Source organism: Myotis daubentonii, chromosome 2, assembly GCF_963259705.1.
Source record: "Myotis daubentonii chromosome 2, mMyoDau2.1, whole genome shotgun sequence".
NCBI classification, from domain to species: domain Eukaryota; kingdom Metazoa; phylum Chordata; class Mammalia; order Chiroptera; family Vespertilionidae; genus Myotis; species Myotis daubentonii.
This window is the reverse complement of record NC_081841.1, coordinates 113,943,856-113,967,844: the sequence shown is the minus strand read 5'-3', so window position 1 is coordinate 113,967,844 and position 23,989 is coordinate 113,943,856. Positions and strand designations below refer to the sequence as shown.

Here is a 23,989-nt window from a genome sequence, read left to right as displayed (position 1 = left end):
AATTCATACAAAGGTGGGGTCCCTCGGCCTGGCGAGCAATCAAGGCCTATCAGGGAGGCTGGTGGACTGGAGGGAGGGACCGTGGGAGGTTGGCTGTGGGAGCGCACTGACCACCAGGGAGCAGCTCCTGCATGGAGCGTCTGCCCCCTGGTGGTCAGTGCATGTCATGGCGACTGGTCATGTGGTCGTTCCAGTCGTTCAGTCATAATGGTCGCTTAGGCTTTTGTATCTATAGATTATATATTTGTAAAAACCTTGGAACTCATATATGAAAATGTATTATGTAACCTAATCGTCAAAGTCAGTCTTTCAGACTTTGTCAGAAAAGGTTGGGCTTAATTTAATTCAAATAAAATCATTAAGTTGTGCCTGTGCTAACCTTCTCACCTCTGATTTTTAATTCTAAAGTAAGTAAATAAGCGAGCAGGCCTCAGAGCTATGTGATGAGTTTGTTAATAAAATTAATAAAATAAGCAAGGTCCTCGACAGTATTTCTTACAGAAGCTCTTGCCTTGCTCTCCCTCTCAGGAGATTGCATTGTCTCCTTGGCCCTTGGGGAAAGATCTTCATGCCTAGAAGATGGGTAGCTGGGTGAGATAACCACTTTTTTGTAAAGTAGAAAAAAAAACAATTGTTAAAAAAAAGAAGCACTAACAGACCCAGGCATTTTCTTAGGCAAATTAGTTTAGGAAGTTAAGGATCTATAGATTTCCTTAAAGCTACCCATGCCTGGTACTCTACAAAAAACTTCCTATATAGCTAAACTAGAGGCCCGATGCGCGAAATTCGTGCAAGAATAGGCCTTCCTTCCCCTGGCTATCGGTACCGGCTTCCCGCCAGCACCTGGACCTGGGTTTCCCTCGCAGCCCCAGCTTTGTCCGGAAGGTTGACCTAATAAGCATATTACGCTTTTATTATTATAGATATTGTCTAAATTTAGATGCCTCTATTAATCTAGGCTGTAGAACTGTGCACTCCACACAGTAGACAATAGGTACCTGCGCCTATTTAAATTAAATAAAAAAATATATAGTTCCTCAGACAGCCTAGCCAGATTTTAAGTACTCCAAGCCAAATGTAGCCAGTGGTTATTATACTAGACTAGAGGCCCGGTACAAGAATTCGTGCACGGGTGGGGTCCTGCTGGCCCGTACCAATGGGAGCTGATTGGGACTGGGCCAGCAGTGGGGAGGGGAAACAGGAGGTTGGCCGGCCGGACCCACGCCCCAATTGGAGTGGTGGGGGCTGATCGGGGGGCAGGTTTGTGGAGGGGAGGGGCCGCAGGAGGTTGGAGGAGGCTGATTGTGGCCCTGATTGGGCAGGTAGGCCCCTGCAGTGTGTGTCATAGTGACCAGTCGTTCTATCATTCTGGTCGCTTGGCTTTTATATATATACTAGAGGCCCGGTGCACAAAAATTTGTGCACTCGGGGGGGGGGGGGTCCCTCAGCCCAGCCTGTGACCTCTCGCAGTCTGGGACCCCACAGGAGATAACGACCTGCTGGCTTAGGCCTGCTCCCGGGTGGCAGAGGGCAGGCCCAATCCCTAGGTGCAGCCCCTAGTCGGGCTCAGACAGGAGCCAATTGGGGAGTTGGGGAGCCGCCCCCTGTCATGCACAGAGCAGGTGCCAATCAGGGGGTTGGGGTGCTGCCCCCTGACACGCACAGAACAGGGCCCATCAAGGGGGTTGGGGCTCCAAACCCTATCAAGCACAAAGCAGGGCCCATCAGAGGTTTGGGGAGCTCCCCCCTGTCACTCACAGAGTAGGGCCGATAGGGGAGTTGGGGCACCGCCCCCTGTCACACACAGAGCAGGGCGGATCAGGGGGTTGGGGCGCCGCCCTCTATCACCCACAGAGCAGGGCCAATCAGGGGGTTGGGGCGCCGCCACTCTCACACTCAGGGCAGGGCCGATGGGGAGGTTATGGCTCTACCCCGTCACACACAGAGCACGGCCCGTGGGGTGGGGGTTGGGGCGCCGCCGTCTATCACCCACAGAGCAGGGCCGATCAGGGGGTTGGGGCGCAGCCACTGTAACACTCAGGGCAGGGCCGATGGGGAGGTTATGGCTCTACCTCGTCACACACAGAGCAGGGCCGATCAGGGGGTTGGGGTGCTGCCCCCTGTCACACACAGAGCAGGGCCGATCAGGGGGTTGAGGAGCTCCCCCTATCAGGCACAGAGCAGGGCTGATCAGGGGGTTGGGGCGCGTTCCCCTGTCACGAACAGAGCAGGGGCGATAGGGAGGTTGTGGCCCCGCCCCCTGTCACACACAGAGCCACAGGGCAATCAGGGGGTTTGGGCGCTGCACCATAACACTGATTCCGGTGCCGGGAGGCCTCACGGCTCCACTGATCCCAGTGCTGGGAGGCATATTACCCTTTTACTATATAGGATAGAGGCCTGGTGCACGGGTGGGGGCCGGCTGGTTTGCCCTGAAGGGTGTCCTGGATCAGGGTGGGGGTCCCCACTGGGGTGCCTGGCCAGCCTGGATGAGGGGATGATGGCTGTTTGCAGCTGGTCACACACCCTTCAGGGTAGGGGTCCCCACTGGGGTGCCTGGCCAGTTTGGGTGAGGGGCTGAGGGCTGTTTTCAGGCTGGCGGGTGACTGAAGCTCCCAACCGCTCCTTTTCTTCTTTTTTTTTTAATTCTGGTCGGCTTTATCTTTGAGACTTGGCTCCAGCTCTTAGGCCTCCTCTGCTGAAAGCAGGTTTCTGGCCTTTGTTTACCTTCTGTATTTCAAACAATGTTGCGATCCTGCTGACTGAAGCCCGATGGACTAAAGCAGGTTTCTGGGGTTTTGTTTAGCTTCTATATTTGTAACATAGTTGCTTAGAGTTGCAGCTTAGAGGCCTGCAGTGGCAGGCGGGGAGTGTTGGAGTCCTCCGTCACTGAAGCAAGCAAGCCTCATGTTCGCTTTAAGCTGCCTGGCTGCCGGGCGCCATCTTGGCTGGCAGTTAATTTGCATATTGCCCTGATTAGCCAATGGGAAGGATAGCAGTCATATGCTAATTACAACGTTTCTCTTTTATTAGATAGGACTAGAGGCCCGATACACAAAAATTTGTGCACTCGGGGGGGAGAGGGGGTCCCTCAGCCCGGCCTGTACTCTCTTGCAGTCTGGGACCCCTCGGGAGATAACAACCTGCTGGCTTAGGCCTGCTCCCGGGTGGCAGAGGGCAGGCCTAATCCCTAGGTGCAGCCCCTGGTCGGGCTCAGAGCAGGGCCGATTGGGGAGTTGGGGCGCAGCCCCCTTGCATGCACAGAGCAGGGCGGATCGGGAGGTTGCGATGCCACCCCTAGTCACGCTCAGGGTAGGGCCGATTCGGGGGTTGGGGCACTGCCCCCTGTCACACTCAAGGCAGGGTCGATAGGGATGTTGCGGCACCACCCCCTGTCATGCACAGAGCAGGGCCGATCATGGGGTGGGGCACTGCCCCCTGTCATGCACAGAGCAGGGCCGATCAGGGGGTTGAGGAGCTCCCCCCTGTCACGCACAGAGCAGGGCCCATCAGGGGTTTGAGGCACCACCCCCTGTCACACACAGAGCAGGGCCGATCAGAGGGTTGGGGCACCGCCTCTGTCACACTCAGTGCAAGGCCGATGGGGAAGTTATGGCTCTCCCCCGTCAAACACAGAGCAGGGCCCGTGTGGGGCGGGGGGGGGGGGGGCTGGGGGGGGTTCGGGCGCCTCACCCTGTCACACACAGAGCCTCAGGGGAAGTTATGGCTCCCCCCTATCAGGCACAGAGCAGGGCCGATCAGGGGGTTGGGGCGCCTTCCCCGTCACGAACAGAGCAGGGGCAATAGGGAGGTTGTGGCCCCGCCCCCTGTCACACACAGAGCCACAGGGCGATCAGGGGGTTTGGTCACTGCCCCTGTCACGCTGATCCCGGTGCCGGGAGGCCTTGCGGCTCCGCTGATCCAGGTGCTGGGAGGCCTTGCTACTCCGCTGATTCCGGTGTTGGGAGGCATATTACCCTTTTACTATATAGGATAGAGGCCTGGTGCACGGGTGGGGGCCGGCTGGTTTGCCCTGAAGGGTGTCCTGGATCAGGATGGGGGTCCCCACTGGGGTGCCTGGCCAGTCTGGGTGAGGGGCTGAGGGCCGTTTTCAGGCTGGCGGGTGACTGAAGCACCCAACCTGTCCTTTTTTTCTTTTTTTTTTATTCTGGGCCAGCTTTAGCTCTGAGGCTTGGCTCCAGCTCTGAGGCCTCGGCTGCTGAAAGCAGGTATCTGGTTTGTTTGGGTTCTATAATTGTAACACTGTTGCGGTCCTGCTCACTCCAGCTCTGAGATCCCGGCTGGATGAAAGCAGGGATCTGCGTTTGTTCTGTAATTGAAACAATGTTGCGGTCCTGCTGGCTTAAGCCCAGATGGCTGAAAGCAGGTTTCTGGGGTTTTGTTTAGCTCCTATATTTGTAACAATGTTTCTTAAACTGCAAGCTCAGAGGCCGGCAAGGCAGGCGGGGAACCTGGCTTCCTCCGTCACTGAAGCAAGCAAGCCTCCTGTTCGCTTCATGCTGCCTGGCTGCCAGCCGCCATCTTGGCTGGCAGGTAATTTGCATATCGCCCTGATTAGCCAATGGGAAGGGTAGCGGAGGTATGGCTAATTACCATGTTTCTCTATTATTAGATAGGATATAGATAGTGCAGTTATAAAACATTTCTACCATGGCTAAAAGTTCATTTGGACAGTATTGTTCCAAAGAATGTAAGTTTAAAACCATTTGACTACAAAGGGTGAAGATATCTAAAAGTAGAAGAAAGTGCATAAAATACTTAGAAATTCAAATCCTATGTTTTACTTACTGATAAACATTTTCTCCTCCAATCAGCCAATTAAGACTCTATGGTATTTGATCTTAGAATAATGGTGTATAATTTAATAGTACAGTATACATGATTTAAATTTATACTGAGAAGTTTTAATTTTTTAAGTTATTTTGAATAATAAAAGTAAAATACAATGTAGGATTACTTTTTAAAAATACAAATTACAACTTGAGATGAATTATAGAAAATTAGGGGAGAATCCAAAATACTTATATTCTATATTCTAAGGAAAAATAACTTACTTACATGTTGTAATGCTTTCATTGCTTTCAACTGAGGCTCAGCCCAGGAGAAATATCTCAGTAATTCAACCACCTGAAAGTAAATAAGTAATTTAGCTCTAATGACAATGTGTTTGCAAAATTTTCTGCAAGGTTTATTTCAGTATTTTCAATTACTATTCAAAATGTTCTGCATGGGCTCAGATGATGAGGAGTAAGCATGGCACCAGAGTTTAGACTGTGTTAATAGAATAACCACATGCAGCTACTTCACATTAACTGAAATAAAATCAAATAAAAAATTCAGTTCCTCACTGGTATAAGACATATTTTAAAGTTCTCAATAACCATATGAAGCTGGTAGCTACCATAATGGATAGTAAAGACAGAGAACTTTCCCATCATCACAGAAAGTCTTGAAAAGCACTGGTTTAGAAATAAAGAACAATATATAAGATACTAGAGGCCCAATGCAAGAAATTTGTGCATGGGGCTTGGCCCCCGGCTCCCTAGGCAGCGGGAGGCCTCTGCCTCTGCCTTGGCCCCTGCCCGCCATGGCGGCCCGGGGGCCTCTGCCTCTGCTGTAGTGGCTGGGGCATTGGCCTCTACCTCTGCCTCTGCCCCAGCCCACAGCAGTTTGGTCCAGAAGGATTCCCAGTCTAATTAGCATATTACACTTTTATTATTATAGATAGAAAAACTAAAGTATATAAAGAAAAGGAAGGTTGGAAAAGTACTAGATAGAGACAAAATGTCAGCTTTTGGATATCTATACATATAAAAGGCTAAGTGTCCATCCATTTGACCAGTAGCTATAACGTGCACTGACCACCAGGGGGCAGATGCTCAATGCAGGAACCGCCATGACACGCACTGGCCATTTAAAAATAAACAGCACCACAGAAGTGGCGCCGACAAACCAACACTCATTCGGCTTCCCCTAAGTGGGACACAGGCCCCGCCACCACCCTGAAGCGACACCCCACCAAATCGCAGCCAACACTGCCAAGACCCCATGGCACAAAATGGGCCCACAGCCCAGCCCAGCAATGACAGCTGTGGGCGCCAGGTAATGATGTCACATAGCAACGCCCAGGTTCCTCTCCCTAGCGACTAGCATTCTTGGAGTTTCCTCAGCCCAGGAACCCGACTTGCTTTATAGCCAGGTGCAAACATTTTACAGTTTAACCAAAGGTTTGTGAAGCATTTTCTTGTGCCTCATCTCATTTGATCCTCACAGAAGTCCTGGAGTAGATACATAGGAGACTCGGTAGAATCCTATTTTCTTTTCATTAGCAAGATGCGAATAGCAATATTAAAATATTTCTTCAAATTAATTTCCTTTCAATGTGCACGAATCTGTGCACTGGGACAATAATGATATATTATGATATATTATGAATGGAAAATACTTAAAAATTTAATGCAGATCAGTCTTAGTCAATCACAAAAGGGTATTCAGTGGTGTGGTTTAGTGTAGGTCCACTAACTTTGACTCTATTACTTGAATCTGGAGGGCATAATATTCATATTCATATCACAGATGTATTCCCTAAAAAATGTAAGAATCACCAGGAATTACTCCAACAGCTTCTAAATGGTAGATCATTTTGAAGGAGGCTCTCTCATCCACCATCACTAGTGAATTTCAAACAAATGAGGGTGATATTGTGAGATAGCTAGTAAGGGGTGAGCAGAGCATCAAGATCAGAATATTACAGTCTCTATATGGTCACTACAACCCTGGTTAAATGCCCCAAGACACTCGGGGGGGGGGGGAAGGACTCAGGAAGAGAGGGTAATAAAATCTGGGTTAATGAATTATATTACTACTAGTAGCCTGGTGCACGAAATTCACGCCCGGTGCCCTCAGCCCATCCTGCACCCTCTCCAATCGGGGACCCCTTGGGGGATGTCCGACCACCGGTTTAGGTCCAATCTCACAGGAATCGGGCCTAAACCGGTGGTCGGACATCCCTCTTGCAATGTGGGACTGCTGGCTTCTAACTGCTCACCTGCCTGCCTGCGTGATTGCACCTAACCCCTCTGCCTGCCCGCCTGATCGCTCCTAACCTCTCTACCTGCCTTCCTGATCGCCCCCAACTGCCCTCCCCTGCCGACCTAATCGCCCCTAACTGCTTCTGCCTCAGCCCCCACCACCATGGCTTTGTCTGGAAGGAAGTTGGACGTCTGGAAGGTGGCCGGTTGACCCGGTCTAATTAGCATATTACCCTTTTATTAGTATAAATTATTAGTATAGATAGATTATATAGGATAGGATTGCTTAAATGGGGGCGGGGGGAAGCCTTTTTCAGCAGGAGGAGATGCTCTTGGCAGACAAAAACACATAATCCCTATATCTGGACTGACAGCCAACCATATGCACTACACTGCCAAAGCGGTCATTAAAAAATTGAACCGCTTTCTTACACCTTACATCAAACAGCTGTTGCTCTTAAAAACCCTCCTCAGCCCCCACCTTATGTTCTGCCTTCACAGTTCACCCAGATTAGTTTCTGATTGGTCGGTTTCTATGCCAGTCAGCATCTCCGGACCTATCTCTGGGCCTGATCAAAGAGGCAGGGTTGATCAGCAGCCCCAGGGAGGCCCCGAGAGAAACAGAGGTGCGGCTGCTGGTGAAGCTGGGAGAGAAAGAGAGTGGCAATGGCTGGTCAACAGCTGCCACTGAGGCTGCAGATCAGACCCTGCCTCTCTCTCTGCAGGCCTCTCTCCAGGCCTAATCTGCAGCCCCCTCGGCAGTCAGTACTGGGTCGCCATGGCAACCCAGCACTGACTTCCAGTGTTATGATCCTGGCTCTTTATATATATAGATGAGTTCCTGAAAATATATTATGTCTCAATGTGGTATGAGCAGAAGGATAAAAATACTTTTTACTCCTTATAAAGAGATACAAAAATTGAAAATAATTTGTTAAGAGTATATGTCTTTACTTTATAGTAATGTTTTTATTTACAGTAAGTACTACCTGGCACTTTACCAGTCATAAAACCATACGTATCATGTCTGATATAGGAAGAAAAATCTTTACTATACAAAGTAGCCTTAGAAAGTGGCTTAATAAAATAGGCAGCAACACATGCAAGTCTTAACGTAGCTTTTTAGAATTTAGGAGGCAAGACTTCTACAGGCTTAAGCTTCAAGCTTCACGCTTTGAACATGTTGAGAAACAGATGAAAAGTTGGAACATTTACTAACTCAATCTATAGATACTACATACATTGTCTACCTTATTTATGCTCTAATCCTTTCCGACAATCGTTCTCCAGATGTACATTTCTATTTTTGCCCTAGTTTTCTATCAAGTATTTTCTAAATGTTCTTCAGGAATCTGGACTTTCAATGTACGTGTGTGTATATACATGCATGCATATTTTTAAAATTAGCAAACTCTCCCTAAAGTTAGGTAAAACATTTTTACTAAACTATCATTGGTCTTCTGGCAGTTATAGAAATTACTTATTAGACAGTGAATTTTTTTTTCTTATTGCTAAAATTTTTACTTAGTGGGTTCATATAAAAAAATATTTCACCACTTATTCAAGTTTTCTTTTATAATATGCAGTGAATTTTGCAATTAACTTAAAACTGCAACCCAAACTTGAGTATATTTATGACTAGAAGTTTATAAATTTATTTATGATATTGTGCCCAGAATGACAAACACTTTGAACTGATTTTCTTTTTAAACACTGCATTTTAAAATCATGTTAGCATATTGTGGTGAAAGGGGGTATGTTTATAAAATACCCAAGCTATAAATTCTGTAAAGTTTTCTACTAAAACTGAAAGCTTCTGAAGTTCCTTAATAAATATAGCAAAAACATAAAAGCAATTCTGACTTGACCAGCAGGTAAATAGACATTAACCAGAACATCATGTGAAAGAAAAAGAAAGAAAGAAAAAGATATTTGATTAAACAAATAGAGGAATACCTGTTCACTAGAGAAATATCCATGCACATATTCAATTGCTTTTAATTTGTATTCTGTCAAAACAGCCTAAGAAAAAGAAAAACAGCATTATTATATGTAAGCAGAAGAGTAATATGTATACAGCACAAATATCTAAGCTACTCAAACAGTGGAAATCTTCAGTCCAGCATGCAGTCAGCTAAAGTCACTGTGGTGACATGACATTCTATCTTTCCAGGTTCCATGCTTCAAGGGGTACACTGAGACAGTAGGAAAACTTTCTGGGCCTCCCTACTCACTCCTACAAAAAAAGGAATTATAACAGATAGGATTTGACATTAATAGAAATTATACATAGAATTTATGTACTAGTAAATGTAATTAGATTTTCTAAACATCCCAAATTCAACCAAGTTGTCATTTTTAAGATTAAGTGTATCAGATATTACCCATGCGTTAATTATTTATTCAGCACCTATTATGTCAAGGCTCTCAATCTTTCTGTGGGGATATGAGAACCCAAGTACCTAGAAGATTCTGAATTCAATCTATGCACCTGCCAAAAACTGGCAGTGTGGCTTTTGAGAGGAATTTTAATTATCCTGAGCGCCTCCTTACCCATAAAATGGAACAGCATTCATTACTCACTTCAGAGTTATGATTTAAATAGTCAATAATAACCAAACCGGTTTGGCTCAGTGGATAGAGCGTCGGCCTGCGGACTGAAAGGTCCCAGGTTCAATTCCGGTCAAGGGCATGTACCTTGGTTGCGGGCACATCCCCAGTAGGAGGTGTGCAGGAGGCAGCTGGTCGATGTTTCTCTCTCATCGATGTTTCTAACTCTCTATCCCTCTCCCTTCCTCTCTGTAAAAAATCAATAAAATATATTTTTTTTAAAAAAATAGTCAATAATAGATCTGACATATAATGGGTATTCAGTAAGAGATGGTTCCTATCTTCATGTGGCATCTACCAATGGGAAATTCAGAGGGAAGTCCAGTGGCCTCGACCAGCATTACAGCTGATTGAAATCAGATAAGCTCTCTTTGCGACTATTTTCAGAGTTTATAGATGAAAACACTAGATTACCATAATTCGGTAACTATTAGTCATTAAAAGTTAACTAATCCCTTTGCTTTTACTATAAAACAATAGTATTTGTACTTTCCACGTATCTTTTTGCTAGTAGAAAATACTGTGGCCAATCAAGTAAGAAAAACATCCAAGGTCTAATTTTTATTGAAATGGGGAGGGAGAGAAATGGCATTCTGGATAATGTACGCTTGGGAGTTTGATTACCATTATCATTACTGAACACAGTCAAAAGCAAGTTTCTGGACAAAACCCTAGATTGTGTTGATGCCAAAACATGTCTCAATTTTTTCATCAGTACCCCAGAGGCATGGCTGTATCACCAGGCACAACAGCATAGCACTGTGGAGTTAGACTGCCTCAGTTTGAATACTGGACCACAACACCCTTCCACCCTTCCCCCTTCCCATCTGGATAACTGAGCTAACTAGCTAACCTCACAAAGACTAGGTTTGCCATCTGTAAAATAAAGAGTATAGTTCTTACTTACACCTCATGGATTGTTAGCAGGTTCAAGTCAAATAGTGCATACAGTGCATGGAGAAAGTGCTTAAAACAGGCTTACATAGTAGGTACTCACAGTACGATTCTTACTTTCTGTTTGAAGAGCAAATTTAACATTGCCTTTCCCCCTACTATCTTTCTTTCCTAATGTCTTTGTACATGCCTTTCTCTCTTACTGACTGTAGTGACAGTCATTATTACCTATAAACCTAAGGTGACACTCAGGAAGAGATTACCTGGTTTAAACTGACTTACATTTACAAAGTCTGAGAGTAACTTAAAAAAACCAATAGTAATTCTCATATTTAGATATGCCTATATTTTTATCCCATTTTAAGAGACTAAGACAATATTGTCGCATCAAATTATTTGGCATAGACAGCGAAGACATCTTGATTGCAAACCAGAAACAATGACTTAAGTTGCTATCTTGTGTGAACATGAATTCCATCTTTGAAAAACTTGTTATTCCCCTCATTAGTATTTACTGTATGATCTTTTCACAACTTAGGAGGGAGAAAATATGCAAAGCACCCTATAGCTTCCAACAGTAGAAATCTACTGGTCTACCTCAATGCATAAATTATTTTCTCATAAACAGTAGTTAAATACCAGCTCATGAACAAATTGAGGCAAATTCTAAATCTAGAGTTAGCAAGCTGATACTTTATTGCAAATCTTATTTGGACAAACTGGGTTTGTGAAATCAGAAATTTCATTCAAAAAAGAAGATTCAATATTGCCGAATATGTAAATTTCACCTCACATGCAAATTGGAAAAAGAAAAATGAGTTATAAAGAATGACGAAAAACAACATTTTGCTTTATAGACAATAAAGAAAAACAGCATATCCACAGGCAATTTAATTAATAATTTCATAAGCTGAAACAAATAACAAGCACCAGAGCACACAGTAACAAATCTTTCCAAGTCAACCAAGGGTCTTAAAGGTATGGAAATATGGAGATAACTGCCTGGGAGTTGTAAGCAATGGACCCTCTATTGGAATGAGACTGTTACAGGAAGTACCTCTAATTCTACTTAGGCAAACTGTTATTTCTGGGTTTGAAGTAGTTATGCTCAAGGCTAAATTTCAAATTTTTTTTGCTGTCTGATTCATTCTGGGAAGTAGGCTATATACAATGGTCTCAAAAAGGAGCAAAAACTTGGAAAGCAAGAGAAAAAAGTTTTGGAATTCAAGTTATTGAAGCCCATTCCTAAGGGTATGACTTTAAACTTAATAGCACACTTTTCATTAAGGCACAAATTTTGTCAGGCCGTGTGCCAATTCTCAGATTTTAAAAATCAGTCATGGTAATAACAAGCACTACTAAAGGAATGTTCTACACATTTGCTCTAGCTTTCAATGTCTTATGTTACTGAAAGATGAGGAAATCGGTTCAGAAATAGTAAGTCACAGTAAATCCAAAAGTACAGAGCCGTGAAATGTATCAAGACATAAGGTCCTACACTATATATTGATTAAAATTCCAACCAATTTTGCAATCCTAAAACCCGTATTTTATACAATCTGCACAGTAGCTCAACGAGAATAAACCATGAGAATTCGTAGCTTATAAAATGATTTAAAGAATAAAATGTAATTACCTTTCTAATTTCATCCAGCACCATTTCAAAGGACTTTTTGTCCATCTTGACTACTCTCTCGACGTGGTTTTAACAGTTATGCTTTCAATTACAAAACGTTCGTCAGCTCTGAGGTAAAAATATTTATAGTTGAGGAGGAAAAAGACGTCAAGAGCAGGAGAAAGGATGAGAAGAGGTAGACTACTTAAAACTCTGAAAAAAATTCTAAAAATGGAGACTTACAAAGACTTTTTATTTATTTTTTAAAAAGCATCAGGCTTCCCCCAGCTTTTCACACAAAGCTTCAGGACACTTTGGAGAAGAGCCGGGTCCTTTCTGAGCCCCGTTGGGAAACCCGGGTTCTGCAGCCAGAGCTGAGCGTGGTTCCGGGCAGCCGAAGGGCCGGTGCCGCAGGGGGAGGGCCTCGAAGCCGCGCTCCCGGGTGAAGCCGCAGGGAGAGCAGTCCCCCGAGCCCCGAGTCAGCGGCGAGGAGAGGTACCGGCCTCTCCGCCCGCACAAACACTCCAGCCCACGGCCCTCACCACCGCGAACCTGGACTCGCGGCCCAGCTCGCGCTCATTCCAGCAGCTCCGAAGGACACTTGGGTTCGCGCAGCCCGGGTAGCGGAAGGCTGGCAGGCTCTTTGTTACCAACTGCCTCAGCTTCAGGGAGCGGGCCGGCGGCCGGAGATCCCCGGGAGCCGAGCTAAGAGAGGCACGGTTTCGGGCAGGGGGACTCCGGAACCCCGCAGTAACCACGCGGCCAGGAGCCCTTCCCGATTACCCTTACGGCTCCCACCGGCTCTACTGGGCCTGCAACGAAACCGCCGCACGCGAGCAAACTCAGTGCTGTGTCGCTAGTTTAGGCCACTCTTTCCTGAAAGCCAACGTAGGGGTCCTTGTGTGGGAACATAGGTATCCGTGACGTGTGCCTGAATTCCTCAGAATCAGATGCAGATGACACCCTGCGCACAACCTGGAAGCCATTTTTTGAGGGCCACACCCTATATCTTGGGTTTGTGTGTGCTAGCTTCTGATTGGTCAATCTTAATTTCAAAAACAGGATCGTCAGTCGTTATGGCAGAGATATGGGCGCCCTTATCTTGGCAGACAGAAGATGTCTTCAGCGTAGGACCGCTTTCCCAGAGGGGCGGGGTTGGATTGGTCACTGGGTCAGCCCCAGGGCACGTGACATGGAGGCGGGGATGCAGGAAAGCTCCAGAATCCCAGCTCGAGTGCTAACAGTCTTTAGCCCGCTCTGTGCTCCTTTCCGGTTCTCAAACCCCAAGCGTCGAGGAAGGGAGGTTGGCGATAGGAGCCTGAGTCCGGAGGCCGGCCAGTCTGTGTGCTGCAAAGAACCGAGTGGACCTGAGGCTGTCTCAGCCTCCTAACGCCGGCAGAAGCTCCTCGTCGCGCTTCCTGTTTCGTCATGGCGAGATTCTGGCTGTGCGCGGGCTGCACGGTCTTTTTCCTTGCATTTCTGAATTTATATTCGCGCTTTTCTGGCTCTTCGGTGAGTTGAATAGTGAAGAAGAAATTGATGCTTGTGGTGTGGATAGCACTTTTGGGAGGCGATGCTTCCCTCTGCAATGGAGGTGGTGCACTAGCTTGTCTCAAACGGGGTGTGGGTGAGGGTGGTTGAGCGGAACCCCGAGGTGTTGTCTTGTCTCTTAGTTTTAAAATGTTTGTACAGAGGGTTGCTAACTTATGATTTTCCTACTGTGGGGTAGTGCAAAGGCGATACCATTCAGTAGACAGTACTTCCACGGGCTAGCACTCTGCAAGCCTGCACTCTCTCCTGATGCTAGACAGGTCTCAGCCACACGATCAGGAAGACAAACAGTTGATGCTATACACTGTGTTGTCAGCTTTTTTGAGGGGGTGGGGAGATACTGTATTTTCGGATCCCATCATGTTTATAAACACACTAGAGGCCCGGTGCACAAATATTTGTGCACTGGGGGGGAGGGGGGGTCCCTCAGCCCAGCCTGTGCCCTCTCGCAGTCTGGGACCCCTCAGGAGATAACGACCTGCTGGCTTAGGCCTGCTCCCTGGTGGCAGAGAGCAGGCCCAGTCCCTAGGTGCAGCCCCTGGTCGGGCTCAGAGTAGGGCTGATTGGGGAGTTGGGGCGCCGCCCCCTCATGCACAGAGCAGGGCGGGTTGGGAGGTTGCGATGCCACCCTCAGTCAGGCTCAGGGTAGGGCCGATTGGGGGGTTGGGGCACCGCCCCCTGTTACACTCAAGGCAGGGTCGATGGGGAGATTGCGGTGCCATCCCCTGTCACGCACAGAGCAGGGCCAATCAGGGGGTTGGGGCGCTGCCCCCTGTAACGCACACAGCAGGGCCCATCAGGGGGGTTGGGGCTCCGTACCCTGTCATGCACAGAGCAGGGCCCATCAGGGGGTTGGGGAGCTCCCCTCTGTCACCCACAGAGCAGGGCCCATCAGGGGGTGAGGAGCTCCCCCTGTCACTCACAGAGTAGGGCTAATAGGGGAGTTGGGGCACCATCTCCTGTCACACACAGAGCAGGGCGGATCAGTGGGTTGGGGCGCCGCTCTCTATCACCCACAGAGCAGGGCCAATCAGGGGGTTGGGGCACCGCCACTCTCACACTCAGGGCAGGGCCGATGGGGAGGTTATGGCTCTACCCCGTCACACACAGAGCAGGGCCCGTGGGGGGGGGTGGGGGTTGGGGCGCCGCACCCTGTCACTCACAGAGCCGCAGGGCGATCAGGGGGTTTGGGCGCTGCCCCCTGTCACGCTGATCCCGGTGCCGGGAGGCCTCATGGCTCCGCTGATCCCGGTGCTGGGAGGCATATTACCCTTTTACTATATAGGGTAGAGGCCTGGTGCATGGGTAGGGTCCGGCTGGTTTGCCCTGAAGGGTGTCTTGGATCAGGGTGGGGGTCACCACTGGGGTACCTGGCCAGCCTGGGTGAGGGGATGATGGCTGTTTGCAGCTGGTCACACATCCTTCAGGGTGGGGGTCCCCACTGGGGTGCCTGGCCATTCTGGGTGAGGGGCTGAGGGCTGTTTTCAGGCTGGGGGTGACTGAAGCTCCCAACTGCTCCTTTTTTCCTTTTTTTTTTTTTTATTCTGGGCCAGCTTTAGCTTGAGGCTTGGCTCCAGCTCTTAGGCCTCCGCGGCTGAAAGTAGGTTTCTGGCCTTTGCTTACAATGTTGCAATCCTGCTGGCTGAAGTCTGGTGGTATTTGTTACAGAGTTTCTTAAACTGCAGGCTCAGAGGCCTTCAGCGCAGGCGGGGAACGTTGGTTTCCTCCGTCACTGAAGCAAGCAAGCCTCATGTTAGTTTCAAGCTGCCTGGCTGCCGGCCGCCATCTTGGCTGACAGTTAATTTGCGTATCTCGCTGATTAGCCAATGAAAAGGGTAGCCGTTGTACGCCAATTACCATGTTTCTCTTTTATTAGTGTAGATACCTGTGTCTTCTGGTGAGAAGAGACAGGCTTCGTGAGATGAAACTCAAGATAATTGCCCAACTATAGGATAATGTGTGTTCTGAGCACATTTAAAGTAGGCTAGGTTATGAGCGATAGGTTACCTATAGTAATACATTTTTTAAATTATGATGGACTTATCGGGATGTAAATCGAGGAGCATCTGTATATGGTGTATTCTCTTCTTTCTCACCTACCACTACAGCCTCAAAGACTTTACAGATTTGTATTTTGGTCGACTTTTTCTTTAAAAGTGTAAGACCATTCCTTCCCAAACATTTCTGACGTCTGTGGATAGAGGTGTCAAGGTATGCTTAGAAAGTAAGCTTTTTTTTGCTTTTTCAACCTAGACTGTAAACTGAATCTTAATCTTCTGACTTTACTTAAGGTTTTAAGAGAGTTTATTTTTCAAATTTCCTGGAGAAGTGAGGAAATTCTTTACAAGCTGGATGTGGGTTGGCCTAAGCATTCAGAGTACTTTACTGGAGCAACATTTTGTGTTGCAGTTGACTCCCTGAACGGACTACTTTACATAGCCCAAGTAAGTAAAATGGGGATTTTAAAAAACAGCACATGAATACAAAAGGAGCAACAGCCTGTTTTATTGTACTAAGTTATATATGTTTACATCATGCCAGTTATGGAATTTGTTTTTTTTAATTGTTTTCAAGTGAATATATGGCTTTGAATTTGATAGATATTGTGTTAGGTGTTGAAGCTGGGTTTGTAAACGTTAACAACATTCTTTGATTAACTTTACTTTTTGTTTCTCTCTCCCAAAATAAAGATTACTTCCTTAAAACTGACCTTATCTAAGCAATTATTTTTGTATACCTTCAGAGAGGGGATAACATCCAAAAGGTACTAGTGTTCACAGAGGATGGATATTTCCTACGAGCTTGGAATTACACAGTTGACACACCTCATGGTATGTTTGCCGCCAGTACACTGTATGAACAATCCATTTGGATCACGGATGTAGGAAATGGTATGTGTACTAGCATCTATTAAATTAGCTTGTTAAAAATTATATCTTTGCCCATGTTCTTTTTCTTTCTTTTCTTTTTAATCCCCACTCGAGGATATTTTTCCATTGATTTTTTATTGAGAGTGGAAAAGAGAGGTAAAGACAGAGAGAAATACCATTGTGAGAGAAACACATTCATTGGTTGCCTCCTGCATGAGCCGACCAGGGCCCAGGCCAGAGAGGAGCCTGCAACAAAGGTACATGTCCTTGATTGGGATCAAACCCTGGACTCTTCGGTCTACAGGCCATCCCTCTATGCACTGAACTAAACCGGCTAGGGCACTTTGCCCATGTTCTTGTTTGCATGTTTTAAAATCAGAGTTGCCAAATGTAATTATGAAATCACGTATTATAGAAATATATTGCACTTCTGTAGAATTAAGACATTTAACAAGGAGGCTATCATTATTATCATCTTTCCTTTAACTTTATAGGAGCCTTTTTAAAATGTATCTTATATTTTTTCAATTGAAGTTTACTTTTAGTATTATTTTGTATTGATATCAGGTGTAAGCATAGTGATTAGACAATCATATACATTAAAAATTGTTCATCCTGATATTTACAGTACCCACCTGGCACCATACATAGTCATCGCAATATTATTGACTATATTCCCTGTGCTGTACTTTACATCCCATGACTATTCTGTAACTAACAATTTGTACTTCTTAATTCTTTCACTTTTTTAAAATTTATTTACTTATTTTTATTTATTTATTTATTTATTTATTTATTTATTTTATTGATTAAGGTATTACAAATGTGTGGTTATCCCCCCATTGCCCCCCCAACTCCTTCACTTCTTTAACCCAGTCCCCCAATCCCCCTCCCCTCTAGAAAACACCAGTTCAAGCTCTGTGTCTATGAGTCTGTTTCAGTTTTGTTTCTTCCTTTATTTTGTTCTTTAGATTCCATATATAAGTGAAATCATATGGTATCTGTCTTTCTCTCATTGACTTATTTGACTGTGCATAATACCCTCTATAATATATCCATTCATGCTATTGCAAATGGTAGGATTTCATTCTTTTTTATGGCCCAGTAATATTTCAGTGTGTGTGTGTGTGCATATATATATATGCACCACGGCTTTTCTTTTCTTAATTTTTTCATATATTTTATTGATTTCAGAGAGGAAGGGAGAGGGTGAGAGAGAGACAGAAACATCAATGATGAGAATCATCGATCAGCTGCCCTACACTGGGGATCAAGCCTGCAACCCCGGGCTTGTGCCCTGACCTGCAATCAAACAGTGACCTCCTGGTTCATACATCAGCTCTCAACCGCTTAGCAACACCAGCCAGTCATGCACCACAGCTTTTTTATCTGCTAGACCAGTGATGGCGAACCTATGACACGCGTGTCAGAGGTGACACGTGAACTCATTTTTTTGGTTGATTTTTCTTTGTTAAATGGCATTTAAATATATAAAATAAATATCAAAAATATAAATCTTTGTTTTACTATGGTGGCAAATATCAAAAAATTTCTATATGTGACACAGCACCAGAGTTAAGTTAGGGTTTTTCAAAATGCTGACATGCCGAGCTCAAAAGGTTCGCCATCACTGCACTAGACTATTGATGAGCATGTGGGTGGTTTTCATATCTTCCATATTGAAAGTAACACTGCAATGAACATAGGGATGCATATATTTTTTTTGAATTAGTGTTTTGGGTTTCTTTGGATAAATAACCACAAGTAGAATCACTGGGTCATAAACTAGTTTAATCTTTAATTTCTTCAGAAACCTCCATATTGTTTTCTATAGTGGCTGAATCAATCTGCATTCCCACCAACAGTGCATGAGGGATCCCTTTTCTCCACAACCTCACTATGTTAGGTTATTTATGTTAGGTTATTGTATGTTAACTTATTTATGATAGCCATTCTAATGGGTGTTGGGCAACAACGTGTGGTTTAAATTTACATTTCTTTGATGATTAGTGACTTTGACCATCTTTTCATATGTGTATTGCCATCTGTTTGTCCTCTTTGGAGATGTGTCTGTTCAGTTCCTCTACCCATTTTTTAATTGGATTGTTTCCTTGGTGTGGAGTAGTATGAGTTCTTTATAAAATTTGGACATTAACCCCATATTGGCTTTATCATTGGCGAATATCTTCCATTTAAGGTTGTCTTTTTTATTTTCTTGATGGTTTCTGTTGCTCTGCAAGAACTTTTTATTTTGATGTAGTCCAAGCATGTCAGACTTGCGGCCCGCGGGCTGCATGAGCCCACAATGAAATATATTTGCAGCCCAGTCAATATAATGGTATATAAGAAACGTTTTAATAAAAATTTCGTAACTTAATTTTTACAACATCCTGTTATACATAATTATTAATAACGAACTACTACATTCGCTAATGACTGATTATTATAATCGTGTTGCATTCAGCGCCTTACGCGCAGGCACACCATTTCTCTCCACTAATACTAGCAGCGAATATTTTAGCAGCCCATTGCCACGACATTAGTCTTGTACTGACTTGTTTGATGTGCACAACAGGAAATATTTCACTTTCGGAGAACAAGAAAAATAGGTTTATTTGTGTTACGCTTATTACTTTGTATAGTTATTCATTGTCTGGTAAGTTAATATTCAAGAAAAAATACTAATTTTTATTAAAATGTTCTACTTTATGTTAATGATTACTCATTTATTTCAGTCCTTTGTCTTCAGCATGTCTCTATAGAAATAAACCTACGTTTCTATGAAAATTGAAGCTTTTGTATTTTTGCGGCCCACATAAACTTAAACCTTGTTTATTTGGCCTGTGTTAGCCTTTGAGTTTGACATGCTTGATGTAGTCCTATTTGCTTATTTTTTCTTTTGTTTCCCTTTCTTGAAGGAGATATATCAGAAAAAATATTGCTAAGAGAAATGCCTAAGATTTGACTTCCTTATTTTCTTCTGGCTCTTTTATGTTTTTGAGTCTTACGTGTAAGTCTTGAATTTATTTTAAGTTTATAGTGTAAGAAGGTGGCCTAGTTTTACTTTTTTCAGGTATTTGTCCATTTTTCCCAACACCATTTATTCAACAAACTGCCTTTAGCTCATTGTACATTCTTGCCTCCTTTGTCAAATATTATTGACCATATAGGTGTGGGTTTATTTCTAGGCACACTATTCTGTTCCTTTTATCTATATATCTGTTTTTATGCCTTTACCATACTGTTTTTTATTACTGTAGCCTTGTAGTATGGTTTCATGTCAGGTAGTTTAATACTTCTAAAGTTGTCTTCTTTCTCAGGATTTCTGGGGCTATTCGAGGTCTTTTGTGATTCCATATAATTTTTGGATTATTTGTTCTAGTACTGTGAAATATGCCTTCACCACACTATTGTCTGTGTCATATCCTATCTAATAATAGACAAACGTGGTAATTGACCGTACGTTTGCTACACCTCCCATTGGCTAATCAGCGTGATATGCAAATTAACTGCCAACAAAGATGGCGGCTAATTTGCATACTGCAGGCAGGGCGGGACAGCACAGCCACCAGCGCAAGCCGCCATCCCGGGCCGCAGGCGGGCCCCAGAAGTCGCCTAGGAGCCAGTGATCAGGGGGAGATGGGGGTCCCCTGCCCAGGCCTGACACGTCTGGTGGTGCGTCAGGACTGGGCAAGGGGCTGATCTGGTGATCTGAGGGTGATGGAGGTTGACACCTCTGGCTGAGGCGTCAGGGCTGGGCGGGGGGTGGAGCCAGCAATCGGAGCAGTCTGGGAGTCCCGTGCCCAGGCCTGACGCCTCCTTCGGAGGCGTCAGGCCTGGCAAGTGGCCGATCTGGTGATCAGAGGGTGATGGGGGTCGACACCTCTGGCTGAGGCGTCAGGCCTGAGCGAGGGTGGAGCCAGTGATATTCTTAATAACTTGGGTAATAAGAATCCAAAAAGGTGATCTAGGGTTTTTCACCACACTCCTGGCAAAAAAAAGCAAGGTCCGCTGCTGGAGGGCTAAGAAATGTCATACCCTGCCCTAGCCAGTTTGGCTCAGTGGATAATGCCTTGGCCTGCCGATGGCAGGGTCTGAGTTCAATTCTAACCAAGGGCATGTACCTAGGTTGCAGGCTCCTTCCTGGCCGGGGCCCAGGTCAGGGCTCATGCAGGTGGCAACCAATCAAAGTGTTTCTCTCACTTTGATGTTTCTCTCTGTCTTTCCCTTTCTCTTCCACATTCTCTAAAAATCAATGGAAACATATCCTCAGGTGAGGAGAAAAAAAAATAATGAAGACATTATTATTATATGAAAGACACATCTTGAAAATGCTTAAAGAAAGTTGTCATTTTTTCATGGTGAAGGGACTGGAGTCCGTGTTGATGAAAAATCCTTGGCAGCTGCAGTGACTGGCAGTGGGTGCAGCAGCGGGGTGATGGGGCTGCTGCCTTCCCCTGATCAGCCCGGTCACCTCCCACAAAGGGAGGCCACACTGCGACTTAGGCCCTATCCCCAAGGGGAGCAGGGAGCGGGCCTAAGCCATCACTAGGACATCCCCTGAGGGCTCCCAGTATGTGAGAGGGGGCAGGCTGGGCTGAGGACACCCCCCACCCCCGCAGTTCATGAATTTCATGCACCGGGCCCCTAGTATGCATATAAGTTCCCTGGATAAACACTCCCCACTCACTCTCCCACCCCCTGCCTTCCCTCTGAAATTTGTCAGGCTGTTCCATGTTACTGGATCTATTTTGTTCATTAGTTTATTTTGTTCACTGGATTCCACACATGAGTGAGATCATGTGATACTTATCTTTCTCTGACTGGTTTATTTTGCTTATAATACTCTCCAGGTCCATCCATGCTATTGCAAATGTTAAGAGGTTTTTTCTCTTTTACAACTTTATAGTATTTCATTGTGTAAATGTACCACAGCTTTTTAATCCGCTCATCTGCTGATGAGCATCTGGTCTGTTTCCAAATTTAGCTGTTATGAATGGTGCTGCTATAAACATGGGGGCTAATATATTCTTCCTGATTGTTGTTTCTGGTTGCTTAGGATATATTGCTAGGAGTTCCATTTTTTATTTTTTGAGGAAACTCCATGCTAGCTTCCATAGTGGCTCCACCAGTCTGCATTCCCACCTGCAGTGCATGAGGGTTCCCTTTTCTCCACATCCACGCCAACACTTGTCATTTGTTGATTTCTTTATGATAGCCATTCTGACAGCTATGAGGTAATACCTCATTGTCATTTTGATTTGCATGTCTGGGATAATTAGTGACTTTGAGCATTTTTCATATGTCTCTTGAACATCTGTATGACCCCTCTAGAGAAGTAGCTATTTAGGTTCTTTGCCCATTTTTAAATGGGATTACCTTCTTTTTGTAAAGTTGTATAAGTTCACTGTACATTTTGTAAATTAATACCTTATCAGATGTATCATTGGCATATATGTTCTGCCACGCAATGGGCTGTCTTCACTTTGTTGATGGTTTCATGTGCTGTGCAGAAGCTTTTCATTCAGATGTAGTCCCATTTCTTTATTTTCTCCTTAGTTACCTTTGCCCTAGGAGATGTATTGGTAAACATATTGCTACGAGAGATAAATGACATTTTACTGCCTATTATTTCTTCTAAGACTTTTATGGTTTCATGTCTTACATTTAGGTCTTTTATCCATTTTGAGTTCATTTTTTTTTATTGTGTAAAGTTTTACATATGTCTCCTTTTCACCCAATGGACCCCCCACTTCCCAGACAGTCCCACCCAGGGCAAGCCCCCACTGCCCCAGTGTTTGTGTCCATTGGTTATGCTAATATGCATGCATACAAGTCCTTTGGTTGCTCTCTAACCTGCCCCCTTCCCCTACCATTTGTCTCTGGATCTATTCTTGTTCATTACATTATGTTGATCGTTATATCCCACATATGAGTGAGATCATGTGATATTTATCTTTCTCCGACTGACTTATTTTGCTTGGCATAATTCTCTTCAGTTCCATCCATGCTATTGCAAATGGTAAACGTTCCTCCTTTTTTTATAGCAGCTTAGTAGTCCATTGTATAGATGTACCACAGTTTTTTAATCCACTCATCTGCTGATGGGCACTTAGGCTGTTTCCAAATCTTAGTTATTGTAAATTGTGCTGCTATGAACATATGGGTGCATATATCCTTTCTGATTGGTGTTTCTGGTTTCTTGGGGATATATTCCTAGAAGTGGGATCACTGGGTCAAACAGGAGTTCCATTTTTAATTTTTTGAAGAAACCCATTACTGTCTTGCATAGTGGCTGCACCAGTCTGCAATTCCCACCAGCAGTGCAGGGGGGTTCCTTATTCTCCACATCCTTGCCAGCACTCGTCATTTGTTGATTTGTTGATGATAGCGATTCTGACAGGTGTGAGATAGTATCTCGTTGTTTTGATTTGCACCTCTCAAATGATTAGTGACTTTGAGCATGTTTTCATATGTCTCTAGGCCTTCTATAAGTCCTTTTGCGAAAAGTGTCTATTTAGATCCTTTTCCCATTTTTTGATTGGATTGTTTATCTTCCTTTTGTTGTATGAGTTCTCTGTAAATTTTGGAGATTAAACCCTTATCGGAAATATCATTGGCAAATATGTTCTCCCATGCAGTGGGCTTTCTTGTTATTTTGTTGATGGTTTCTTTTGCTGTGCAGAAGGTTTTTATTTTGCTGTAGTCCCATTTGTTTATTTTCTCCTTAGTTTCCATTGCCCTCGGACAGTGATGGCAAACCTATGACATGCATGTCAGAGATGACACGTGAACTCATTTTTTTGGTTGATTTTTCTTTGTTAAATGGCATTTAAATATATAAAATAAATATCAAAAATATAAGTCTTTGTTTTACTATGGTTGCAAATATCAAAAAATTTCTATATGTGACACGGCACCAGAGTTAAGTTAGGGTTTTTCAAAATGCTGACACGCTGAGCTCAAAAGGTTCGCCATCACTGAGCTATGTCTATAAAGATATTGCTGTGACATATGTCTGATATTTTGCTGCCTATGGAGTCTTGTAGGATTTTTATGGTTTCCCATCTTACATTTAAGTCCTTTAATCATTTTGAGTTTATTTTTGTGTATGGTATAAGTTGGTGATCTAGTTTCATTTTTTTTTTTTTTTGCGTGTATCTAACCAAATTTCCCAGCACCATCTATTGAAGAGACTGTCTTGACTCCATTGTATGTTCTTGCCTCCTTTGTCAAATATTAATTGAGCATAATGGCTTGGGTCGATTTTGGGGTTCTCTGTTCTGTTCCATTGGTCTATATGTCTGTTCTTCTGCCAGTACCAGGCAGTTTTGAGAACTGTGGCTTGGTAATATAGCTTGATATCTGTTATTGTGATCCCTCCAACTTTGTTCTTC

The 23,989-nt window shown here is 44.6% G+C and overlaps 2 protein-coding genes across 10 annotated transcripts in view; one reads left to right on the top strand and one right to left on the bottom strand.

Moving 5' to 3' along the window:
- The window catches only part of PROSER1 (proline and serine rich 1), a 77,345-nt gene extending 64,128 nt beyond the window's left edge, over positions 1-13,217 (bottom strand). The window contains exons 1-4 of one of the 6 annotated variants that reach the window (XM_059684323.1): positions 12,415-13,189; positions 12,193-12,300; positions 9,009-9,074; positions 5,080-5,148 (exon numbers count right to left, since the gene is read on the bottom strand). In XM_059684323.1, coding sequence (XP_059540306.1) covers positions 5,080-5,148; positions 9,009-9,074; positions 12,193-12,237 — 180 coding nt within the window. In that variant the 5' untranslated portion in view covers positions 12,238-12,300; positions 12,415-13,189. Of the gene's footprint in view, positions 1-5,075; positions 5,149-9,008; positions 9,075-12,192 lie in introns of those variants that run through there. The other 5 variants (XM_059684324.1, XM_059684325.1, XM_059684322.1 and 2 more) reach the window with 5 other exon arrangements.
- A 136-nt stretch (positions 13,218-13,353) lies between these two features.
- NHLRC3 (NHL repeat containing 3) overlaps positions 13,354-23,989 on the top strand; it is a 41,091-nt gene continuing 30,455 nt past the window's right edge. For 2 of the 4 annotated variants that reach the window (XM_059684336.1, XM_059684333.1), the window contains exons 1-3: positions 13,354-13,683; positions 16,014-16,166; positions 16,466-16,613. In XM_059684336.1, the coding sequence (XP_059540319.1) occupies positions 13,600-13,683; positions 16,014-16,166; positions 16,466-16,613 (385 nt within the window). In that variant the 5' untranslated portion in view covers positions 13,354-13,599. The remainder of the gene's footprint in view (positions 13,684-16,013; positions 16,167-16,465; positions 16,614-23,989) is intronic. The other 2 variants (XM_059684334.1, XM_059684335.1) reach the window with 2 other exon arrangements.